The sequence below is a fragment of the Pithys albifrons genome, chromosome 5 (genome assembly GCF_047495875.1).
Source record: "Pithys albifrons albifrons isolate INPA30051 chromosome 5, PitAlb_v1, whole genome shotgun sequence".
Lineage (NCBI taxonomy): Eukaryota > Metazoa > Chordata > Aves > Passeriformes > Thamnophilidae > Pithys > Pithys albifrons.
This window is the reverse complement of record NC_092462.1, coordinates 26,769,870-26,791,684: the sequence shown is the minus strand read 5'-3', so window position 1 is coordinate 26,791,684 and position 21,815 is coordinate 26,769,870. Positions and strand designations below refer to the sequence as shown.

Below are 21,815 nucleotides of genomic sequence, written 5' to 3'. Positions count from 1 at the left end.
CCCCACCCCACAGGACCTCCTGTAAGTACGGTGACACATTGTTGGTTCTTCCAGAAACAGGGAGAAATCTCTTAGACCCTGTTGAGTTATCACCGTCATATATGATGATATATGATCATGCATAATCAAGAGGGAATTCTGGTATTTTTACAATATACTATCTTGGAGCTGAATAATTTAATCAGAAAGTTCCTTAAGAAAAAAAGTCTCTAAAACATAAAGCTTTATATTCAGCACTGCAGATAGCCATTTGGATCACAATTCCATGTAAGTATGTTATGTTCCTTTTGCTTATGACTTGATAACAGGTACTTTTACTGCAGTATAAAAATATGTGAGTATCCTAAGTTCAGACTGGACAGCCCACTTGTGCTGTGCAGTAACTTCCTCTGCATTTATCACAAAGTCTTGAGGTACAAGCTCCCTGTTGTTGGAGATATACAGGCTGTCCAGCTCATTTCATTGTAATTGCTACTGAAGCCACTAAGTGTATGTGTAAAATTACCATTAAATAGTACTGTTCAGTGTATTAAGTTGGTTGAATCTTGTACTAGTCCTTCTTGCAAGAGAACTGGTGCTCTCTTCTGGAGTTTTCCTGTTGTTTTGGTTTTTGCTTGGTTTTTAGTTTGATTTGGTGTATATTCCCAGAGTGGGTCAAAATTCCAACTTTAAGGACAGGACTAAGCAGATATATCTCATATACATCTCAAACATTTGTATTTGTCATGCCATCCATGTGCATCATACAGTGTAAGAGTGTGACCATTGAATCAGGATTTCTTTTACAGACTTCTTTTGCAGACTTCTGTTTTCTTTGTTAATATATGTAGTATTTCCACAACAATTTCAGGACCATATTATCTGTCTATTTTATGCTACATGGATGTTTAAGAATTGGGAATTAATCTGTTGAATTCCTGCTGTGACCTAATGGTTTCACTGTAAACTGTATATACAATATACTAAGCAGTGATATTACTTACCCTTGTAAGATTTTGACCATGTACTCAGCAATTTATAGTGACCAATGCATTTAACAAGCCATCAATGAAAAGCCAGGCTTAATGCATAAAGATGCTGTTTATTTGAAAGAAACACTGGTTTCCCCAATTTATTTTGCAGTCATCCTGTGAAACACAAAGAACAAACTTAAATCATGATGTGAGCTATTTGTAGCAAGGCAATATGGCAAGACTTCACTGTGTGCCTCATTGTGAATGTCTTTAACTTCAGCTCACCATGGTTTCAGTATAGGTACATTTGAAAAAAAAATAAACCAAAACAGAAAAAGGACAAGGAAAAAACCCACAACAAAGTCTTGCATGTGGCAATATTAACACAAACCTGAAATAGCTTCCAAAACTTAGTAACTTTAGAAGTGTCTGACTTTAAATTGAAGTTTCATACTCAAAACTTGGAAGATTTCATCTTGCTGACAGGCAGTAAGGATTTAGGTTGTTTCAAGGCATTAAAATGTAGTATCTCTTCTTAATTCACTTTTATATTTACATAGGCACTGGCTAGGGGAAACTATTGTGAACTTAGTAATTGTTTTCACTTGGACAACTGTGGTAGTAGTTTTCATTTAAAATATAAAATATTTGTAATCCCACATAACTCTGTACTGAATTACGAGCATGTTTTATTTCAAAGTCTCTTGCAGTGCTCTTTTTATTTTCCTTGTACATTACTACTGAGTGTCAAATGTAATAGTAGTCAAAGTCTGGGGATTTCAAATTTTTTTAATGATCTTCTTAAGCAATCTCCAATTTCTTCTTTGGCACCTATGTTCTAGCAGAAGCTAATATTTCCCTACCTAAGCACTAAACCTGCCCTTCAGTCTACATGGATAATTCTCTTCATAAAAACTGGAATTTGAGTGAACATCAGAAGTCACCAGTAGCCTTTTAATTAGAGGGTTTATTTAAGTTAAAACATACACTTTCCATTGCCAAAGCCTCATTTATTCACTGTGTAGTAGTTGTCATATTTATTGGTTTGAAATATCCTCACATTAAAAAAAAAGGCAATATGCAAATTATAATTTACTGTTAATGTACTCTGCATGTTTATGTCATATGTCATGACGGTGTTGTTAATGTTTGTCATACCATTTCATCTCATTCAACCAGGGTCTACCAGGGCGAAATGGCTATCCGGTAACTCATCATATATTTATGATAGCAATTTATGATTACTCTAAAATCCTGTTGCTATATTTTGGTTTTTCTTTATTTCTGTCAAAAGGACTTTTTTTTGTTCCACAGATGCTTAGAAAATGTAGGACTTTCCTATAAAAACAAAGCCAGATAAAAAATCTTTGACAAATTTTTGAAAATAACCAGACTATTTAAAATGCATAAATGAAATGCACTGATTGATTGACATTTTGCATATTTTGTGTTGTTTCTGCATTTTTGCATACAAAATAATTTTTTTACTGTAACTAAAATGAAATTAGTAAGATACTGCATCCCAGTTTTCCCTATCAGAAATCTGTACAGTTGCCATAAGGAACCTCTGAGTCCTTTCTTTTAGTTCTGTCCTGTTTCCCCTAACTGCTTTATTCAATGCATTTTGAGCAGACTAAAATGCTATGACAGAGGTCCTAGCAGTTGGCTGCACATCCTATCACAGAGTGATTTTCTGATAATGGATGCAATTAATTTTTCTGTCAGTTTCATTCATATCTTTAGGATTTATTGCCTATATATATATATGAAATAATGCATCTTTCTAAAATCTATTAATAATATATTTCTTTCAAGTAGTCAGGCAAGCTGTTTGTAGCCTTCCTACCCATTCAAGGAAAGCCTGTTGTCATGTGGGTATTAGGAGCTCAGTGACCAAATGTGTTCGTGGGTGCATTTCACAGGCAATATATGTATACAACATTGTGACTGTAGAAGTACAATAATCATCTTACTTAAAACACTTGATAGTGTAGCTTGAAGGGCCCTCCCATACTGATTTGCCTATTTATTTCAAACAAAAGATATTTAAATTCTCAGTGAGTTTGAAAAATTTTTCCATTGGTAAATATAAATTGCATACCTGCAGCTGGAGGGCAGTTTCATAGAATCACAGACTCTCAAAATGGTTTGGATGGGAAAGGACATTAGTGGATCATCTAGTTTCAGTCCTTCTTCTGTGGGCAGGGAGACCTTCTACTAGAATAAGTTGCTCAAAGGCCCATCCAACGTGGACTTGAACACTTCCATGGTTGGGGAACACTTCTAGGAATGGGGCATTCGTAACTTCTCCGGGCAACCAATGTCACCACTCTCATCATTAAAAATTTCTTTCTTATGTCCAATCTAAACTTACCCTCTCTCAGTTTAAAATCACTACCCCTTGTCTTGTCACTACAGGCCTTGTAGTGAAAAAAAAAGATGTTTCTCCACCTTTCTTATGGGCCCACTTTTCGGTCTTGAAAGGCTGCAGTAAAAGCTCCTTGAAGCCTTCTCTTCTCCAGGCTGAACAACCCCAACTCTCTTCGTCTGTCTGCATAGAAGAGCTGTTCCATCCCTCTGGTCATCTTTGTGGTCCTTCTCAGGACTTGCTTCAACAGATCCATGTGTTCTAATGTTGGAGGTCCCAGAGCTGGACACAGTACTCCAAATGGGGCCTCACAAGAGTGGAGCAGAAACAATCACCTCCCTCGATCTGTTGGCCACACTTCTATTGATGCAGCCTATATCAGTGCTTTTATCTAGGCATCTTCTGAAGTTGCAGATTAGTGTTATCAATGGATCATCATTGAATGACTGTCTTCACTGTTGCAAGTAGTCGATAGACAGCTGGTGAGGAATTGGTCACCAATTTCCAGAAACTTGCTTGTATGTACTGTAACCATAATAAGGTTTACAAGAATACATTCCAGTTTCTCTTAGAGTGCTTAATCTGTGTAGGTGAGTCCACAAGTTTGTTTTCTTAAAGAGATTTGTTGTGAGACCCTAAAGCAATGAAGATTCTTCAGAGCCATGTTATTGAAATTGCTGAGTCTAATAGTGGTCTTATGGGCAAAATTTTGTCTGCATTTCTCTGCATGTGTGCAGTCAGCCATGTGTGCACAGGCAGATGTGAGCCTTCAGCAGTGCTTAGCACTTGATTGAGTGCTGCTTCTTCCTGCTTCAAAATGACTGGGAATAAAATTTGGCTCTGTTTGAAAGTTGTAACATTGCTGGATGTTTTGATCCTTTCAGTTACAGTCATATCCTTCTGCTTTGAATGGTAAATATGCAACTGCAAGTGCAGTGCACTTTAAAAGTACTTATACAGTCCTGTAGAGCTTTATGAAAAGGCTATTAGTGTTTAAAGTTACTTCTCTAGAGTCCTCTTTAACTCCTGTAGAAACCTTGCTGCTTTTATTTTTATTGGATTTTATAGGATATTCTGTGACTGTAGTGAGGTGTATCTGCCACATAGAACCTAAAAAAGCTCTCTGCTCAGTAAGCTGAAACCTAGTGCTGTGATCTCACAAGAGTGAGTGGCTGTTTTCTCCAAGAGTTAATTTTTCATTGCCTGTGTTCATTCTAATTTTAAAGTTACCTTAAGAACTAATAAAAATAACAGTAAAAAGGATTTACAGTGACAAGGAAGATATGGTATCAGAAATCAAGAAAATAAGCTGGACTTACTGCTAATGAGTGCCACAGTTAAAAAGAGATTTGGAAGACCATGATTTACTGGTTATTATTTAAGGCACCATGAACACTTGAGTGTACACTGATATAACTCCTTTTTTTCCTCATTAAAAGCTGTGTATAACAGACAGTGACCAAATTCAGAGTTGTAACTTTTTCAACTTGAATTTAAAATTGGAATAGGCTATCACATCTTCTCAAATAAAAGAGAACAAGAAAGTGTGAAAACATTAGAGAATGAGATGATAGACATTTGTTGCAGGGATTTTGTATGACAGTACCACTTTAGAAATAATGCTACAACTTGGAAAAAATACACTCTCCCAAGGAAAAACCAAACCAACATCAAGCCTTCTCCCCTCAAAGAACCCAACCAGTAAAAACCCCCACAGCCTGTGAATGTAGTAAAAAGGCAAAATACAAAAACCGTGTAGTGCTCTGCCAAGGAAAAAGCTGGTTGAATGGGTAGCACTAATTTACTGTTTTCCATTAAAAAAAATGAAGCAAATAGAAAATTTTTCCTACAACTTTTCCCAAGCTGAAGTACAAATCAAGTTCAACATCCAAATAAATCATCCTGGAAGTTGTCACATGTATGGTGGTAAAGCTACACTGTCTTCCGAACTAAGTGTCAGAATATGAAAATTCCTGAAGCATCGCTTCATGAAGAGGAGGACTGGGGAAATTTCCTCTACATCTGTCCATATTGCCAGTCTGCAGAGTACCTGATGTGCTTATAAGATTTCTAGGAGCTGTGGAGGATTGTGGCTGCTCCAGGTGACCATGTGCCTTGTTTCTCCTGTTTCTCATGACATCCTTGTTTCATCTTCAAGAAATGGAGATTCTTCTCTTACAGAAAAGGATGTGACTAAATTGGAGATTGTCATTCTGTAACTGTAAAATATCATCCCTTGTTAAAACCTGTCAATTAATTAAAACTTTTTTTTAGCTCATGAAAGACTTACCTCAAGATAATAAAGTGACAAAACGTAGGACTGCAGGTAGAGAATTTCAGTCCTTCTTTAGCCTGATGTGATTCCTTCTGGATTAAAATGTGTCTTTATCATCAGACTTCTGATCTTTGTACCCATAAAGCTCATCCCAAGATACCGTAAGAGAAGCTGTTATCCTGATATGTAAAGAATTTCAGGTTGCTGTTAGAAGACTCTGATTTTTGCCTCACTTCCCTTTCCGTTCCTGTGTTACAAAAGGAAAAAAGAATTCCATAGAACAACAAAGAGCTGTGAGGCGTTTGAGTTGAAAGAAATAGGCCTGGTGGGGAAGAACATGAAAACCACTGTTGTAAGAAATTAGGAAAAGGCATTTGATTACCCTGCTGTGTTGCTTTGTCTTTGACAGTGCTACTTTGTTTTCTGCTGTGTCTCCAGTTAGAGATTGGGATTGTGTAGGCATATGTGTAGTAAATAGCAGTGCCTGTGGATATATGTAAAATTAAGCCCATCCAAATGCAAGTTTTTCAACCTGAGATACTATGATAGCTCAGTTAGTGGATAATCAAAAGAGAAGAAATGAGCAAATATTGTGAATTTTTCATCTGTGATTAATCACAGCCTATGGCAATATTAAGCATTTTTGCAGCAGCTGTGGTATTTCTAGTAGCTGCTCAGATCTCTTCTTTTTCACAGTTGTACCAAAATGTAAATGTCTAAGGTCAAGGAACAGCTACATCAATTCTGGACCTTACTCTAAGGATTTGGCTTGGTGACCTGATAGAAATTTCCCGCTCCATCAGATTCTTTTTATTCAATACGTGTCTTTCCAGACCACCTTTTATTTTTGGCATTTTCCCAAAGTAACTCTTAAACATATACCAGGAAAACTTTTGCAATAAATTTCAGGTTTGGAAGTGAAATACTGATAACAATTTCAGGTTTTAATTTTTTTTTCCTTTTAAATGCACTGAAAATGCAAAACATCTGGAATCACAAAAGCTTCTTTGTACTGTGATTTTTAGTATGTGTTTTCTCACATCTGTATACTTTATCCTTATATTTAGTCCTGATAGAGGTAATTGTCTTAGTAGACACGAGGTTTTGAGTTGATCCATTTGCCTCAAACCCCTTACTTGTTCTTAGGGAGTGGAAAGAATCCTCTGCTTTCTTCAAAGAGTTACAGTTGGTCAGCTGCCCATCCTAAAACGTTCCTGGGTTTACAGATTTCCTTGTTTGAAACCATGTATTCCTTGTCCATTGTTCCAAAAGGTTGTCAGCTGTTGTCAGTTCTTTAAATTAGAAAATGAGTGACTATTTAGAATAAGTATAAATTGAGTCCTTAGACCTTTTTTCTTATTTCACATAATCTCTTTCCATTAGTACATTCACCACAGTGTATCAGAACTCCGGATAGTCTTGCAATGGTTTACCAAAATTGTGCATACAAGTAATTTGTTAGTGAGTCTTCCAAGATCTTCAGCTCATGTGGAGGGTAATACCAATCTGTAACAGACAGTGCCTAGACTTCTTTGTATGGTGTACACAAGTGCTATGGTTTTATCATGGAAACTTGTGATGAGAGTTGGACTTCTCTAGTATAGTCAGGTCAGCAACTGGAGGAGTGAGAGCTGGGGAGATACGACGTTGAGTTCTACCCTCCTACATGAAGGTAAGCCAGTTTTCTTCACCTGTAGGCAAAGGATGTTTTCACTTTACTCCAGGGATACATTTGGGTTGTGGTTGTGGTTTAATCCCAGCCTGCAATCAAGTATGATGTAGTCACTTGCTTGCTCCCCCATCAAAAGGTTAGGGGAGAGAATTGGAAGGATAAAAGTGAGAAAACCCATGGGTTGAGATAAGACAGTTTAATTAGTAAAGCAAAATTGCTTCCCATAGCAGGCAGGTGTTCAGGTATCTCCAGGAAAGCAACGCTCCATCGTGTGTAATGGTTAGTTGGCAACACAAAAACCATCACTCCGAACATATCCAACCTTCTTTCTGAGCATACACTATATGGAATGGAATATCCCTTGGGTCAGTTGGGATCAGCTGTCCAGGCTGTGTCCCCTTCCAGCTTTACAAGTACCCTCATCCCCCTCGCCAGTGTGGCAGTACAACAAGAAGAAAAAGCCTGGTCTCTGTGTAAGCCCTGCTCAGTAACAGAAAGAACATCTCTATATTATCATCACTGTGTTCAGCATAAATGTAAAACACAGCCCCGGTGTGAAGAAAACTAACTGTGCCCCAGCCAAACCCAGCACGACCGGTTAAGTTCAGTACTCAGTGGTACTTGTAGCTACTGGAATTGATTGTTCTAATTGATGGATACCGGTATGATTTTTCTCAAGCCGTATTTGTGTTATATGATATTATCCTTGAACAAAGGTCCACCAGAGGTTGGTCACTTGTCCAAGTATGGATTTTTCTGTGATATCAAACCACAGATATGGTCTTCATTGCAGTTTTTACCTGCATTATCAAAAATTGCTTTATGGCATTTAATATTCTGATACATAGGAGAGAAAGTCCCCTCTGTCTAAGAAGTGAGCTTCATCTTTCCTGCTTGCAATTGTTGCCATCCTGTAGTCCTGGTTAATATGCCTATTATGGCAGGTTTCATTGGTTTGTTCTTGGAAAACTTTAAGGACATCTCAAAAATTTTCCCAACAGTCACAAGACAGTATATCAGAATTTCTTAATAATACAATAGCAGTATCCTCAGTGCTATTCCCAAATAGATGATTCAGTTTTAACAGGTGCATTGTATATTTGCTGCCAAGCAGGTTAACTGTGTAGCGTTTCTGTGCCATGAGAACCAGAGGAAGGCTTTAAAAATGTAATTTTTAGAAAAATACTTTACCTGAGGACATACTGATAATATTCAGCAAATAAACTTCCACTTTTTCTTACAAATTTTGGGAGAATCTCTAAATTTGCATGGCTCATTGTTAACTGTGGCCTTTGTCACTATGTCAGTCACATTCACACAATGGTTTTTTATGCCCTTGGGATCTATAAATAATTTGTAATACAATTCATTAATTTAATTTCTTTTATGCCAGTATTTTTACCGTGATTGAAGATAGTTGTAAAAGTTGAATCAGAACAGAAAATTTTGAGACCTCTTAAGATTACAGTTGCTATTAATTTTGTGTCACAGATCCAAAGCTACACATCAGAACGCATTTATTAGCTTTTTGTGAACCAGTTGCAACTTGGAATGAACCACGGGCTGAATCCTTTCATTTGTTACATTTGTGTAATGCTGAATGCATAAATAAGAGCAGACAGTGTTTATTTCTGCATCTCCCTGGAGGAAACTCAGAGTGCCCCAAGCTATTCCTTAGCTGTGACTATGACAGTGAAGGACAACTGTCTCATCTGCAAAAGCCAACACTATAAAAAGATACTTCTACTCTTTACCTCACTTAAAATTATAAAAAGAAATTTCCACAGATAAGCTTAAGTAGAAAGTTCACACAGTGACTTGAGAAAATTACTCGTGCTGCAATAAATGCCTTCCTATATAATATGTCCTGGTTACACTCATTAAACTTTCTAAATTATTTTAGTTCTTTTTTACATAGCACTATGGATAAGAATGTAGAAAACTAATTGAATAATAACATGATAATAGATAACCTTAGTGTATTGGTAAGACTGACAATTGTTACCGTATGCTAGATTCACCAAGACCCTCTTTAAACCAGCAAGTTCCATCTCGGATGCATGGCCTCCAGTAGTGTGAAATCCACATCTCTGCATGGGACTTTCTAGATGTCAGTGTGTGATTAAAAACTGAGCACAAAATGCTGCGGTACTGAGGGTTAGTGTGAGTCACTACAGTTTTGATTCACAGCTGACGTCAATTCAAAATGACACAACTCCATACATCTATTAGATAAATAAAGATTTATAGCTGATACTAGATAGACAGGATGGGGTAATTTAAGAATTAAATGTATTTTTTCAGTACTTTTCTCTGTAGATTTAGTAATTGCCCTCTTTCATAATAAAGTGTGTGTAGGTAGAGCAAGGAATTAAGCTGCTTTGTCATTTCTTTGACAGCATACATACATTTCTGGTCTCCCTAGGCTACTCCACTGAGTTCAGCTGGGCAGCTTAGCAGGTGCCATGCAGAAGGCTGTAGTTAATATCTTCACATTTATGCTTTGACAGGCTTAATTAATGCTTGAACTGTACCTAAAAACCATTCATTCTTGCTTTTTGTCAGACATGCCACTTGAAATTTCCCAGTCATTTCCTCCCAAAGCATAATGTAGCTCTGCAGTGTAACATAACAAGCTTTATTTATGAAACAAACTACCTTGGAGCAAAATTTTGTGTTCTAAGAGAATTTGAATTGCAGGTTTCATTTCTCAATTTGTGTTTAACAGTTGCATGTGAATGTAGAGTGATTAACCAGTGATGGTTAAAAATGCCACTTACAATTTTCCTGAACCATCACTTTCTCACAAGAAGCTTAGAAATTCAAAGACAAGGTTAAATCTTGTTACAGTAGAAATGCTGTATTTAATTACTTGATAGTTGGGCTTCATAGAATCATAGAATCGATTGGGTTGGAAAAGACCTCCAAGATCATCGAGTCCAACCCTTGGTCCAACTCTAGTCCATTTACTAGATCATGGCACTCAGCGCCACGTCCAATCTGCATTTAAAAATCTTTAGGGATGGCGAATCCACCACCTCTCTGATTACTCTCTCTGTAAAGAATTTTTTTCTGATATCCAACTTAAATTTCCCCTGGCAGAGCTTAAGCCCGTGCCCCCTTGTCCTATTGCTGAATGCCTGGGAGAAGAGACCAGCCCCCACCTGGCTAGAACTTCCCTTCAGGTAGTTCTAGACAGTGATGAGGTCACCTCTGAGCCTCCTCTTCTCTAGGCTAAACAACCCCAGCTCCCTCAGCCTCTCCCCATAGTGCTTGTGCTCCAGTCCCTTCACCAGCCTTGTTGCTCTTCTCTGGACCTGCTCCAGCACTTCAATATCCTTTCTGAACTGAGGGGCCCAGAACTGAACACAGTACTCAAGGTGTGACCTCACCAATGCAGAGTACAGGGGAAGGATCAATTCCCTGGTCCTGCTGGCCATGCTATTTTTGATACAGGAGAGGATCCCATTGGCCTTCTTGGCCACCTGGGCACACTGTTGGCTCATGTTGAGCTTCCTGTCAATTAGTACTCCAAGGTCCCTTTCTGCCTGGCTGCTCTCCAGCCACTCTGTGCCCAGCCTGTAGCGCTGCAGGGGGTTGTTGTGGCCAAAGTGCAGGACCCGGCACTTGGCCTTATTGAACTTCATCCCATTGGAATCAGCCCATCTCTCAAGTCTATCCAGATCCCTCTACAGAGCCCTCCTGCCTTCCAGCAGGTCGACACTCCCTCCCAACTTGGTGTCATCAGCAAATTTGCTGATGATGGACTCAATCTCCTCATCTAAATCATCAATAAAGATGTTAAACAGAACTGGACCCAATACAGACCCCTGGGGAACACCACTGCTGACTGGCTGCCAGCTGGATGCAGCTCCATTCACCAGCACTCTCTGGGCCTGACCCTCCAGCCAGCTCTTAATCCAGGAGAGGGTACACTTGTCCAGGCCATGGGCTACCAGCTTTTCCAGGAGTATATTATGGGAGACAGTGTCAAAGGCCTTGCTGAAGTCCAGATAGACCATATCCACAGCCTTCCCCTCATCCACCAGGTGGGTCACCTGATCGTAAAAAGAGATCAGGTTGGTCAGACAGGACCTGCCCCTCCTAAACCCATGCTGGCTGGGTCTTATCCCTTGTCCACCCTGAAGGTGCTGTGTGATTGCACTCAGGATGAACTGCTCCATAACCCTGCCAGGCACGGAGGTCAGGCTGACAGGCCTGTAGTTGCCAGGGTCCTGCTTGCAGCCCTTTTTGTGGATTGGGGTGACATTGGCCAACCTCCAATCATCTGAGACCTCCCCAGAGAGCCAGGACTGTTGGAAGATGATGGAGAGAGGTTTGGCAAGCTCTTCTGCCAGCTCCTTCATCACCCTGGGATGGATCCCATCTGGTCCCATAGACTTGTTAGGATCCAGCTGGCTCAGTAAGTCACTAACTATATCCTCCTGGAATACAGGAGGGCTATTCAGCTCCCTCTCCCTGTCTACCAGCTCCAGAGGCCAGTTGTCTTGAGGGCCACCTGTCTCACTGATGAAAACTGAGGCAAAGTAGGTGTTAAGTACCTCAGCCTTCTCCTCATCTTCCTTAACTATATTTCCCTTCAAGTCCAACAAAGAATGGAGGTTTTCCTTGCCCCTCCTTTTGTTATTAATGTATTTCTAAAAGGACTTTTGTTATCCCTAACTGAAATAGCCAAATTTACTTCAAATTGCACTTTTCTTTCCCTAATTTTTTTCCTGCATGACCTAGCTCTGTCTGTAAATTCTTCGTAAGTAGCCAGCCCTCCTTTCCATAGTCTGTAAACTTTCTTTTTATCCCTGATTTCTTGCAGAATCTCCCTATTTAACCAAGCTGGCTGTCTTCCCCTCTGGCTGGCCTTTTGGCACACTGGGACAGCCTGTTGCTGTGCATTCAAAATTTCCTTCTTAAAACATGTCCATCCCTCCTGGACCTCCTTGCGTTTAAGGGTTGTTTCCCAGGGTATGCTCTGAATCAGTTTTTTGAATAGGCCAAAATCTGCTCTCCGGAAGTCCAAAGTCGAGGTTTTAATGGTGGCTCTCCTTACATCCCTGAGGACTGAAAATTCTATTATTTCATGGTCACTATGCCCCAGGCGGCCTCCAACCACTACATCATCTACCAGCCTCTCTCTGTTTGTAAACAGTAGGTCTAGCAGGGCCTTCCCCCTGGTAGGCTCATTTACCAGTTGATGAAGGAAATTGTCCTCTATACACTCCAGGAACCTCCTTGACTGCCTCTTCTCTGCAGTATGAAGCTCCCAGCAGATATCTGGCAGGTTAAAGTCACCCACAAGAACAAGGGCTGGAGATTTTGAGACATCCGCCAGCTGCTTGTAGAACAATCCATCTCCTTCATCATCCTGGTTGGGTGGTCTGTAACAGACACCCACAAGGGTGTCAGCCTTGTTGGCCTTGCCCCTGATTCTGTCCCACAGGCACTCAACCTTGTCACTGCTGACCTCAACTTCAACAGAGTCAAGAGACTCTCTAACATATAAACCCACCCCTCCACCTCTCCTTCCCTGCCTGTCCTTTCTGAAGAGCTTGTATCCCCCCATAGCAGCACTCCAGACATGTGAGTCATCCCACCACGTTTCTGTGACAGCAACTATGTCATAGTTTTCCTGCTGCACTATGGCTTCCAGCTCCTCTTGTTTGTTTCCCATACTGCGTGCATTGGTGTACATGCACTTCAGCTGGGCCATTGATTTCATTCTCAACTCGGGCTCTATGCCCTTAGGCCTATCTCTGGAGAGCCCAGTTGCCGTCCCTTCCCCCTTCAAACCTAGTTTAAAGCCCTCCTAACCATCCCTGCCAACTTATGGGCTACAGTTCTTTTGCCCTTCCTAGATAAATGAAGCCCATCTGCTTTGATGAGACCGGGCAACACGGAGTTTGCCCATGATCAAAAAACCCAAAATTTTGACGATAGCACCATCCCCTAAGCCACCTGTTGGTAAGCTGGGCTTTCCTAAACCTCTCCTCATTCATCCCAGCTAGCACAGGAACTGAGGCAATTACTACCTGTGCTCCTGTCCCATGAAGAGATTGGGTCAGTGCCTTGAAATCTTTTTTAATTACTCTGGTACTCCTTTTATTAATGTCATCACTTCCAACCTGGACAACCAACAGTGGGTAATAGTCTGAGGGTTGGATAAGTTTAGGAAGTCTTTTGGTAATATCCCTCACCCTGGCCCCAGGAAGGCAGCAAACTTCCCTGTGGGATAGGTCTGGCCGACATATAGGGCCCTCAGTTCCCCTCAGAAGGGAGTCACTGATTACAACAACTCTTCTCTTTTTTCTCTTACCTGTAGTCGTAACGCGTCCGGTAGGCTGGGGGTAACCAGAAGATCTTGTAGATAGATCCTCCTCCTGACTGTCCTCCAACAGACTGTCCAAGTCCAGGGCCATATACCTGTTTTTTAAGGGCACCCTGGCAGGTGAAAGGGGTCGAGAGGGGGTGTTTTTGCCTCTATGACCAGGCACCTGTTTCCATTCATCCCCATCCCTATGGTCTGTTCTGTCTGCCTGATGGCAGGAGGGGCTGGGCTTCACCACCTCCTGCTGGGCTTCCTTAGGAGTGGAAAGGGTGTGACTCCACCAGTCAGTTTCCCTTTCACTCTCCCTTATGTTTCTGAGCCTATCGATCTCTTCCTTGCTCTGCCACCAGACCCAGCAAATCGTTCACCTGCTCACATCGTATGCAGGTGCTTCTCATACTGCCCTCTGGTAGTAGGTCCAGGCTCAAACAGTCTATGCAGCCAGAGGCCTGAGTGGCTGCATCCTTTTTAGAGGGTTCTGTCTGTATTGACACCCCTCTACTGGTAACAGGAGCAACAGCTTTCCTTTTTTTGGGAGGCATGACTGCCTTGAGCTGTAGGGAAAGGTAGAAAAGAGAAACAAACAAACAGAGAAAAAAAAAAAAGGCCACAGAAATACCTAGGCTTATGCCCTGCCTGTTCACCCTGCCTGTGCGAACTGCCATGCAAACTGCCATGCCACGCCCTCACTGCTGTGCCATGCCCCTGTTTGCCCACTCCTGTTCACCGCGCTCCAGGTCGCTTGTGCTCCCTAGAGATGTTTTTAAAGCCTTCTCACTCTCCTGCTAACGAGCAGGCCACGCCTCCAACTCCCCTCTGAGTCACCTGCTGATAGATGAAGGAGCAGCAAACAAAGCCTGCCAGGGAATGAGCCAAGCAGCTCCCTTCCCTCCCTTTGAAGCCTCTCACTCTCCTGCTAATGACAGGTTTTTTTCTAACCTCTATTATTCCATGATTTTGTTTATATTTGTCATAAATGGGAAGGGAAAGTCTAAGCTATCCTGTAAGAATTCTTAAGTCATCAGTTCTTTCACCTAGAAGGACAGTTGCAAGCTGATTTTGTTTCATGCTGTGTTTTTCATTTGGACTTAGGATATACTGAATGTTATGTAAAACTGTGCTACCCATAGAGCTCCCAGATGAATATTCCTATGTGGGAGCTTAAGTGCATCGTTACTCTCTAGCTCAGGTCAAGGGATGTAAAATTCTGTGGTTGAATTCTGTGTTTTCCAGAAAGTACAGGGTGGAAATGTTTTCTTGAAGCTGTGTGCACCCCTGATTCACCCCGCAGTCAGTATTCAGATACCATTTAGGAGAGAAGTGACACAAGGAAGGGGACATCTGGAGCAGGCGGTTCCTCTATATAAAGTTGCATTAGGAACTATTTCCCTATTGGGAATCGAATATTTGTTTCATATCCCTATACGGGACTGGCATCCAGTAAGTACACCAAAAAATGGTTTGGCTGGTGTTTGTCAAGTTATTAAGGTTCTCAGCTCTGTGGTTTTGGATTTGTTTTTTAATGCCAGCAGTTAACTAGTAGAATGAAGCCTTATCCATTCTGGGGATCTTGCACCTCTTGCACCACAGGGAAAATTCTAGAGTATTGTTTGCGCTGCTCTTATTTTCATTCTCTCAGCTCTATCTCTGCATATTGAAATCAAGATTAGTTAAAGATGTTTCTGAAAGCAAACATAGTTGTCTGGTAGGAAAGATTTATACAAGCAATGTGGAATGTCAATTGGAAGGGTTTTTTTCCATGACTGTGTAGGATACAGATCATAAATCACCCTCACAAAATGATTTGGGGATTTTTTTGGTTCTTTTTCTTTGTGGGTTTCCCTTCTCCCCCATCCCCCTCCCCAATATTGCTTAAGGTTGAGTAGTTAATATTTTTAATTTTTGCTAATATCAAGATCTGCAAAGTACTGATAATCTAACAGGATAGCTGAGTTAAAAATTCTTTTTGGATTATTTTGTACGTGTTCATGGTAGCTATTCCCAGTGTAAATGAGAAGAATTTAACCCTTTGCTGCTTTGACTCACAAAAGAAGCATGATGAAAAACCGTCATGTGCATGAGCATTCATCAGTTGAAAAGAATATTAAGGTTTTTATGTAATCAGTTACTTTCTGCAACATGAGATTCTTACCAAAATAAACTGCTGTTGGAGATTGGAATTCCTAGAACATGAATTAACACAGGAAATACTTGGAAATTTTTAAAAGTCACACTCTTCTTTCTGTAACAGTTCCTCATTTTACCAGGTGAATTGCAAGAAAGGTAAGCAAAGTTAAGGGTAGGTTCTTCTGCTTTTTTCATGTTAAACAACACTTACTCAGAGAAGTAATCCCCAAAATAATTATTGCTTACTATGAGAGGGCAAAGTGAAATTGGGACAGAGAAAAAAATACGAGACAAATTGTGGCTACTAAAGAAGTTCTTTATTTCTCAGTACAGAGACCTTTGTGAAACAGAAGTTGTATCACTATACTGGACTTAAACTTAGATTCAATTTCATATTTCAATTCAGCAGTATTTCACATACACACTGAGATTTTGGACTCCAGCAATTGGAATTATCTTAGTTTGCCATTTGTGGTTAGTTTCAGACGGTGATATTAATTATGGTACAGTTTTCCATAGGTGAGAGTGAATGTTGAAAGAAAATGCTCCAAAAGAACAAAAGTAACATACAGCAGTTCAGTAACTTTTGTTATGCATAATATAGTACTTGCATTCCTAATCATTGAGAAAGTGCAGTTGTATCTTCCTTTTTTTAATAGGAAAAGGCCCAAGTGAGGTTTGTGGTTTCTCTTCAGGTACTCTGACTGATCAGCCAATCTCCAAAGGAAAAGTGACCTCAACATTTCCACTTCCAGCTGTGTGGATCAATTATCCTGATTTGGCTTAATCCACTCTGAATATGATAGGAGATCTCTCATTTTAGGTCTCTGCCCTTAGGGTATGTTAAGTGTAATCTGTTTTTTCCATCACATTCAAATTGTTTCCCCTAGATGGGAAAGCGAAGAAACATTGTTTTTAATTCATGCTGTCACCAGCTTCTGCAAAATCCTTTTATAATCTTGAAAACCAGTTATGTCAGAAGAAAGTAATGAAAATGTTTTATTTGGAGGTATTCATGTGTGGATCCACAAAACTTTAAAGAAGAATAGGCTAGAGAGTTTGAGATTAAATGAACTAATGAGATTGGTAAATGCTTGCAGATCTTAAAGGCTGTTTCACTGAACTGTTTCGCTCTGTTTATGGATTCACTTGTTCAGCCCTGGTGAACGTCAATTTAGCTTGCATAATTTGACTGAAGGTAGGAAACAGGTGAGAGGAGTGTGCATTTCGCTGGAATATGGCTCAGAAAGGCACAGGTATGGCATGTTTGGATTTGGAAATTTTCTTGGCTGAGGGTGTAGCCCATTTTCTGTTGCAGGTTGGTCTGATTTCAGTAACATCTGTTTCCTTGGGTAAATGTTTTGTTGGTAGAGCTTATGTGTTTCTGTTTGTGCAGCAGTTGTCAAAAAAAGATTTCTGTTTGACTGTGCAATGAGCTGTACTTTGAGTTTAAAGGGAATTTGGAATCAAAGTAGAAAAAAATCTCCATTTGTTTCTACATCGGAAAACTTTAAAAAGCAGATGTATGGGGAAACTTAGTAGCTTTTTTAAATAGCTTGTTGGGGAAAATGAGCACCAACTCATTAGGAAGATTTTGTAGAGATTTATCAAAATGAAAAACAAACAAAATCACACAAAACCCAACCAACCAAAACCCAACCAAACAAACGAAAAAAACCTAACCATCCCCCACCCCCTGACAAGAAAACACTACCAGGAAAAAAAAAACAACAAAAGAAAATTACAAAAAATAAATGACCACTCCACAAAAAGAAATTCTGATTCTTTTCACATAAATTTTAAAAGCATTAGTGGAATTTACCATAAAAGAAAAATAATTGAAAGAAGAAGTTTTTTGGACGTCGGATCTGTATATATCCTTTCACCTCCAAAAAAAGACAGAATTGTAGTTTGAAGCAGCATTTCTGCTGAGCCTCTGAGTAAAAATGACAAGACTCTTACAGCATCCTCTCAGTAGCCTCTGTTGAACCAGTTACAAGCAAACCAAAATTCCCTTTAGACACTGTCTAGTTGATGAACATATGGCTTGAGGCTTTCCCCTTCATGACTGCTTTATTATATTTTTGACTGAATTTCTTTTCTTTCTGTCCTGTCTTTTTCTCTATTTCCTTACCCAGCAATATGGTTTCTAGATTCCTCAAATCTTTTGGCACCAAATACTGTGTTGCATCTACAGTCTTTCAAGCATCTGCTGTCTTCCAATAACACTTGTTTCATTATTCATGTAAGTCTCAGCATTTTTCACCTCTTTAACCCCCTTGATATTTGCTGTTGAGCAAAATATTGAAAAGCAGAAAGTTCTTAACTTTTCCCAATAATTCAAATCAAAATACTGGCCCCAATAGAAAGGTTATCTTGTCTGGAACATTATCTCTTTTTCAGACACTATTCCTTGTCATCTTCCAGGCATGAGTTACACCTGGTTTTAAAATAAAGAACATCAAGCTTCTCCTCTCATTCTTCTTCCTCATCCTCCAGACTCTTGTGAATGGGTCAGCCTAACACTTTCAACCTGGTCATGAACCTCCAAATGCACACTTTGGGTTTTAATTGTAGTGTCCAGTGTTTTGTGTGAAAGGCTGTTAGTACTGAGGTCTTAGATCAGTGGGAGAGGGTATTAAGACAGTAAATGAAGTACCATGCAGATCCCCAGTTAATTTGTCTAATAAAGGCTCGAACTTGCAAATAAAGATGCTTTTTGCCTGTCTGAGCACTTCACACACTTAATGATTTCATTTTTGAAGTCACAGTAATAGAAGTTCCTTCTGGAAACTGATCATAATCTATTTGAAAATTTTTCTGGAAACTGATCGTGATTTATTTGAAAATTTTTCTTCAAGAACTAGAAAGAATCTTTTTTAAAAATACAATTTCTTTTCATTGCTACATCCCTCTTGTTAATTTGGGGAAATAAAACAGGTGGTGCATCATTAAAAATTGTATAGGGAAACATTTCAGGAAGAAAGAATGAAAAAGGTTGTATTGCATACCTGAATTTTGTTTTATTTCCATGAATAGAATAATCTTTTTAAGTGGGCTTTCTATCCTTTTTTCCGTGATGCTTTGTGCTTTTTGAGAACTGGCTGGCTCCAAGTAATTTTGGAGGGGCCATAGTTGTATGCAGCACCAACTTTTAACATGTGATTTAGGTTGTACTGTATTTAGGAAGCAGTAGTGTCTTTACAATAGCTGCATGTATGTTTGTGCCCTTTAATTCTGGTAGGTACTTGTCAGAAGTCTCTGAATGGGCTTGCATGTACAGAATTTTAGATTCTGATATTTGACCACGTATTGCAGCCCATAGCTGAAAGCTCTTGGTTTGGAGTTTAGGTTTTAATGTAGTGTATCTGCTCAAGTGGGTATTTTTCCCCCAGAAATTCTTCAAACAAAGCTTTCTACAACCACATGATAGTTGAAAGAGATCGTGGTTTTATCTATGTATTTATTTATAAACACTTCAGTACCTTGCCTCTTCCTTTTGTTCTCTTTTAAACCCTTTGTTGTAATAATTCTCTTTTATGGAGATGCATCCACTCTGGTTAATCTTTATTGGAAGTCAAAAGAGAAGTATCTCTATGGCAGCTGTATTTTTTCTTAATTCCCTGGGAGACCCATTCCAAATATGTGCCTCTGTGGGCAGATAAAAGGAGCATGATGATAGGGTTCTTCTGTCCTCATGAAGCAAAGATCGTTTAATGTTCCTGTTCCTGAGTTTGTTAATCTTCCAAAGCTGATGTTTCCACTGAGGGAAGGTGAAAAAAAGTCTCTGAAAGTTAGTTCTATATGATACTGTGTTATTTACTGGAAGACTCTATTTTTATTTCTCCTTAATGAACCTCATTCCCCCTGAAAAGAGAAGATTTGTAGAAGCCAAAAAAAAAAGAAGTTGACTGAAAGAAGTGAAATGGATATTTTTTTTCATATTGTGTAAAGCTATGAAAACACAGGTAGTAAGAAAGATCGTTCTTTAACAGTGGTTCAGTGAGCAAATGGATTCACTTCCATGATAGTGTGAGGAAACAGATTCTTCAGAATTATTCCAAAACAAAAATCTAATTCATCAAAGTCATGATGCCACAGCTGTTACTACAATCTATCTCCTACTGAATGCTAGCCAGCTAATTTTTGAGAAGTGACATTTTTCACAGTTTATTGTTTTCTCATCAACATGGCACCCACCACATCCAATATATTCACACAGTGATGTTGGCATTGATGAATTAGACATGTGCTTTCTGTTTACAGTTACAGGAACTTCAATTTCTTTAGGTGAAAAGAGAAGTTTTAGGTGGAATGTAGGAGTTTTCTCTCTGGTCTGTGTGTATGTTTTCTGTGTTCAAGTACTTGTTAAGCAATACTGGAAATCAGTAGCATAATTAAGTATTTTTATGGAAACACACAGTTTTGCAACCCTTCAGAGACTGTTTTTATGGATTATGGATGGGTGAAGCATTTTGGCTCCTTTATTTACTCTAAGTTGAACTATGTTGCTCCTACTCTTTCTGGGGTCAACAGTAGTTTCCTTTTGCAGTAAGTTGTCATACAGGTAGGACTGTACAAATGTAGCAGATGCTGGTGAGATGTATAGACTACAAGGAGGAAATATATCTGAATATAATTTTGCCAGCTTGATGTATAAAGTCAAGAGAGGTGCTCCACAGTTTGGGGTTCACACTCATAGTTGGCCCTTTTTGCATATACATTAGCATAGTTGGCCGTGATAAATAGAAGGATATCCATCCTCAGTCTTCGGGAAGCGTTCCTTCCAACTTAGATCTGCCTAGCTCTTCCTCATGTTTTTTTTTTTTTTTACATATATATTTCAACAGCAAGGGCAGTCATGGTGCTCAGATACTCAAATATGCATCTCCACCACAAAACCCCTGTCTTTTAGATCTGCATAAACTATAAAAATAAAATATATCTTGGCAATTATTTTTAAGCTGTGAAATATGCTTTTGTAAAGCTGTGATTGTAATTTTTCATCCATAGAACTCTTTGTACTCCCTTATTGTTACCATATGCAGAACTTTTTTGTAGTTCAGCCACTCCCTGAATAGCCAAACTCTGAACAATTTTTCTTCCTTGAATTGCTTACTTTTAGACATAACCAGTCCATCTTATAATTGCACAGAAGTTATTAGAGTATTCAGACTGTAAGACGGGCTCTAAGCTAATAGTTTTGTAATGGAGGGTGATATTGCTCCAAAAGGTTTTGGAGACTGTACATGGCACTTCTGGTTTATTTTGGAATATTTAAAACTGTTCCTCATTTTCCATCTTGTTCCATTATTAATTATTTCCATCATCTAATTTAGGTTCATATGGACACCAGAGTCACTTCATGACATTGACAGCTTCAGGTCTGCTTTTGTTTTTTGAAATTCAAAGTTTCTAAAAAGTTTGAAAAAACGCATTTTCTTTTCTGTGACAAGGACAGCAAAATGCGTGTTAGATTCCTGCCAGTTGTGCTCGGCAGGTGTCTATTAACATTGGCTTATTGCTTTACACGTGCATGCTGCATATTTCTCTGTACGGAAGGCCCTACACTAGGCAGGTGGATTAAAATTGAAGTACTGGTTACCTTTATGTTCATGAACTGAAGTCTCAATACTGAGAACCTAGTTAGGGTATGGTGTAACTTCTGGCTGATAGAGGTTTTGTCTGGAGCCTTAATCGTGGTGGTCCTGTTCATCACTCTCCATGTTTTCTCAGGACTTTGCTTCTAAAACTCTTCTGTGCTTCCTGGGTATGCTTTGAGATCCTTGTTAGTTTGACAAAGGTGATTCTGTAGGAATTTTTTTATGAGAGAGTTAATATATGGCTTGCAAACAAGAGAGAGATTGCTGGATTTACAGGGTGATGCTATTAAGGTATGAAGAATGCCTTCCTTCCTTCCTTCCTTCCTTCCTTCCTTCCTTCCTTCCTTCCTTCCTTCCTTCCTTCCTTCCTTCCTTCCTTCCTTCCTTCCTTCCTTCCTTCCTTCCTTCCTTCCTTCCTTCCTTCCTTCCTTCCTTCCTTCCTTCCTTCCTTCCTTCCTTCCTTCCTTCCTTCCTTCC

At 39.5% G+C, this 21,815-nt stretch overlaps 1 protein-coding gene across 1 annotated transcript in view; it reads left to right on the top strand.

Moving 5' to 3' along the window:
- Positions 1 to 21,815, top strand: part of COL25A1 (collagen type XXV alpha 1 chain) — a 322,294-nt gene that overhangs the window by 164,742 nt on the left and 135,737 nt on the right. The window contains exons 4-5 of the mRNA XM_071555983.1: positions 14 to 21; positions 2,133 to 2,159. Of these exons, the coding sequence (XP_071412084.1) occupies positions 14 to 21; positions 2,133 to 2,159 (35 nt within the window). The remainder of the gene's footprint in view (positions 1 to 13; positions 22 to 2,132; positions 2,160 to 21,815) is intronic.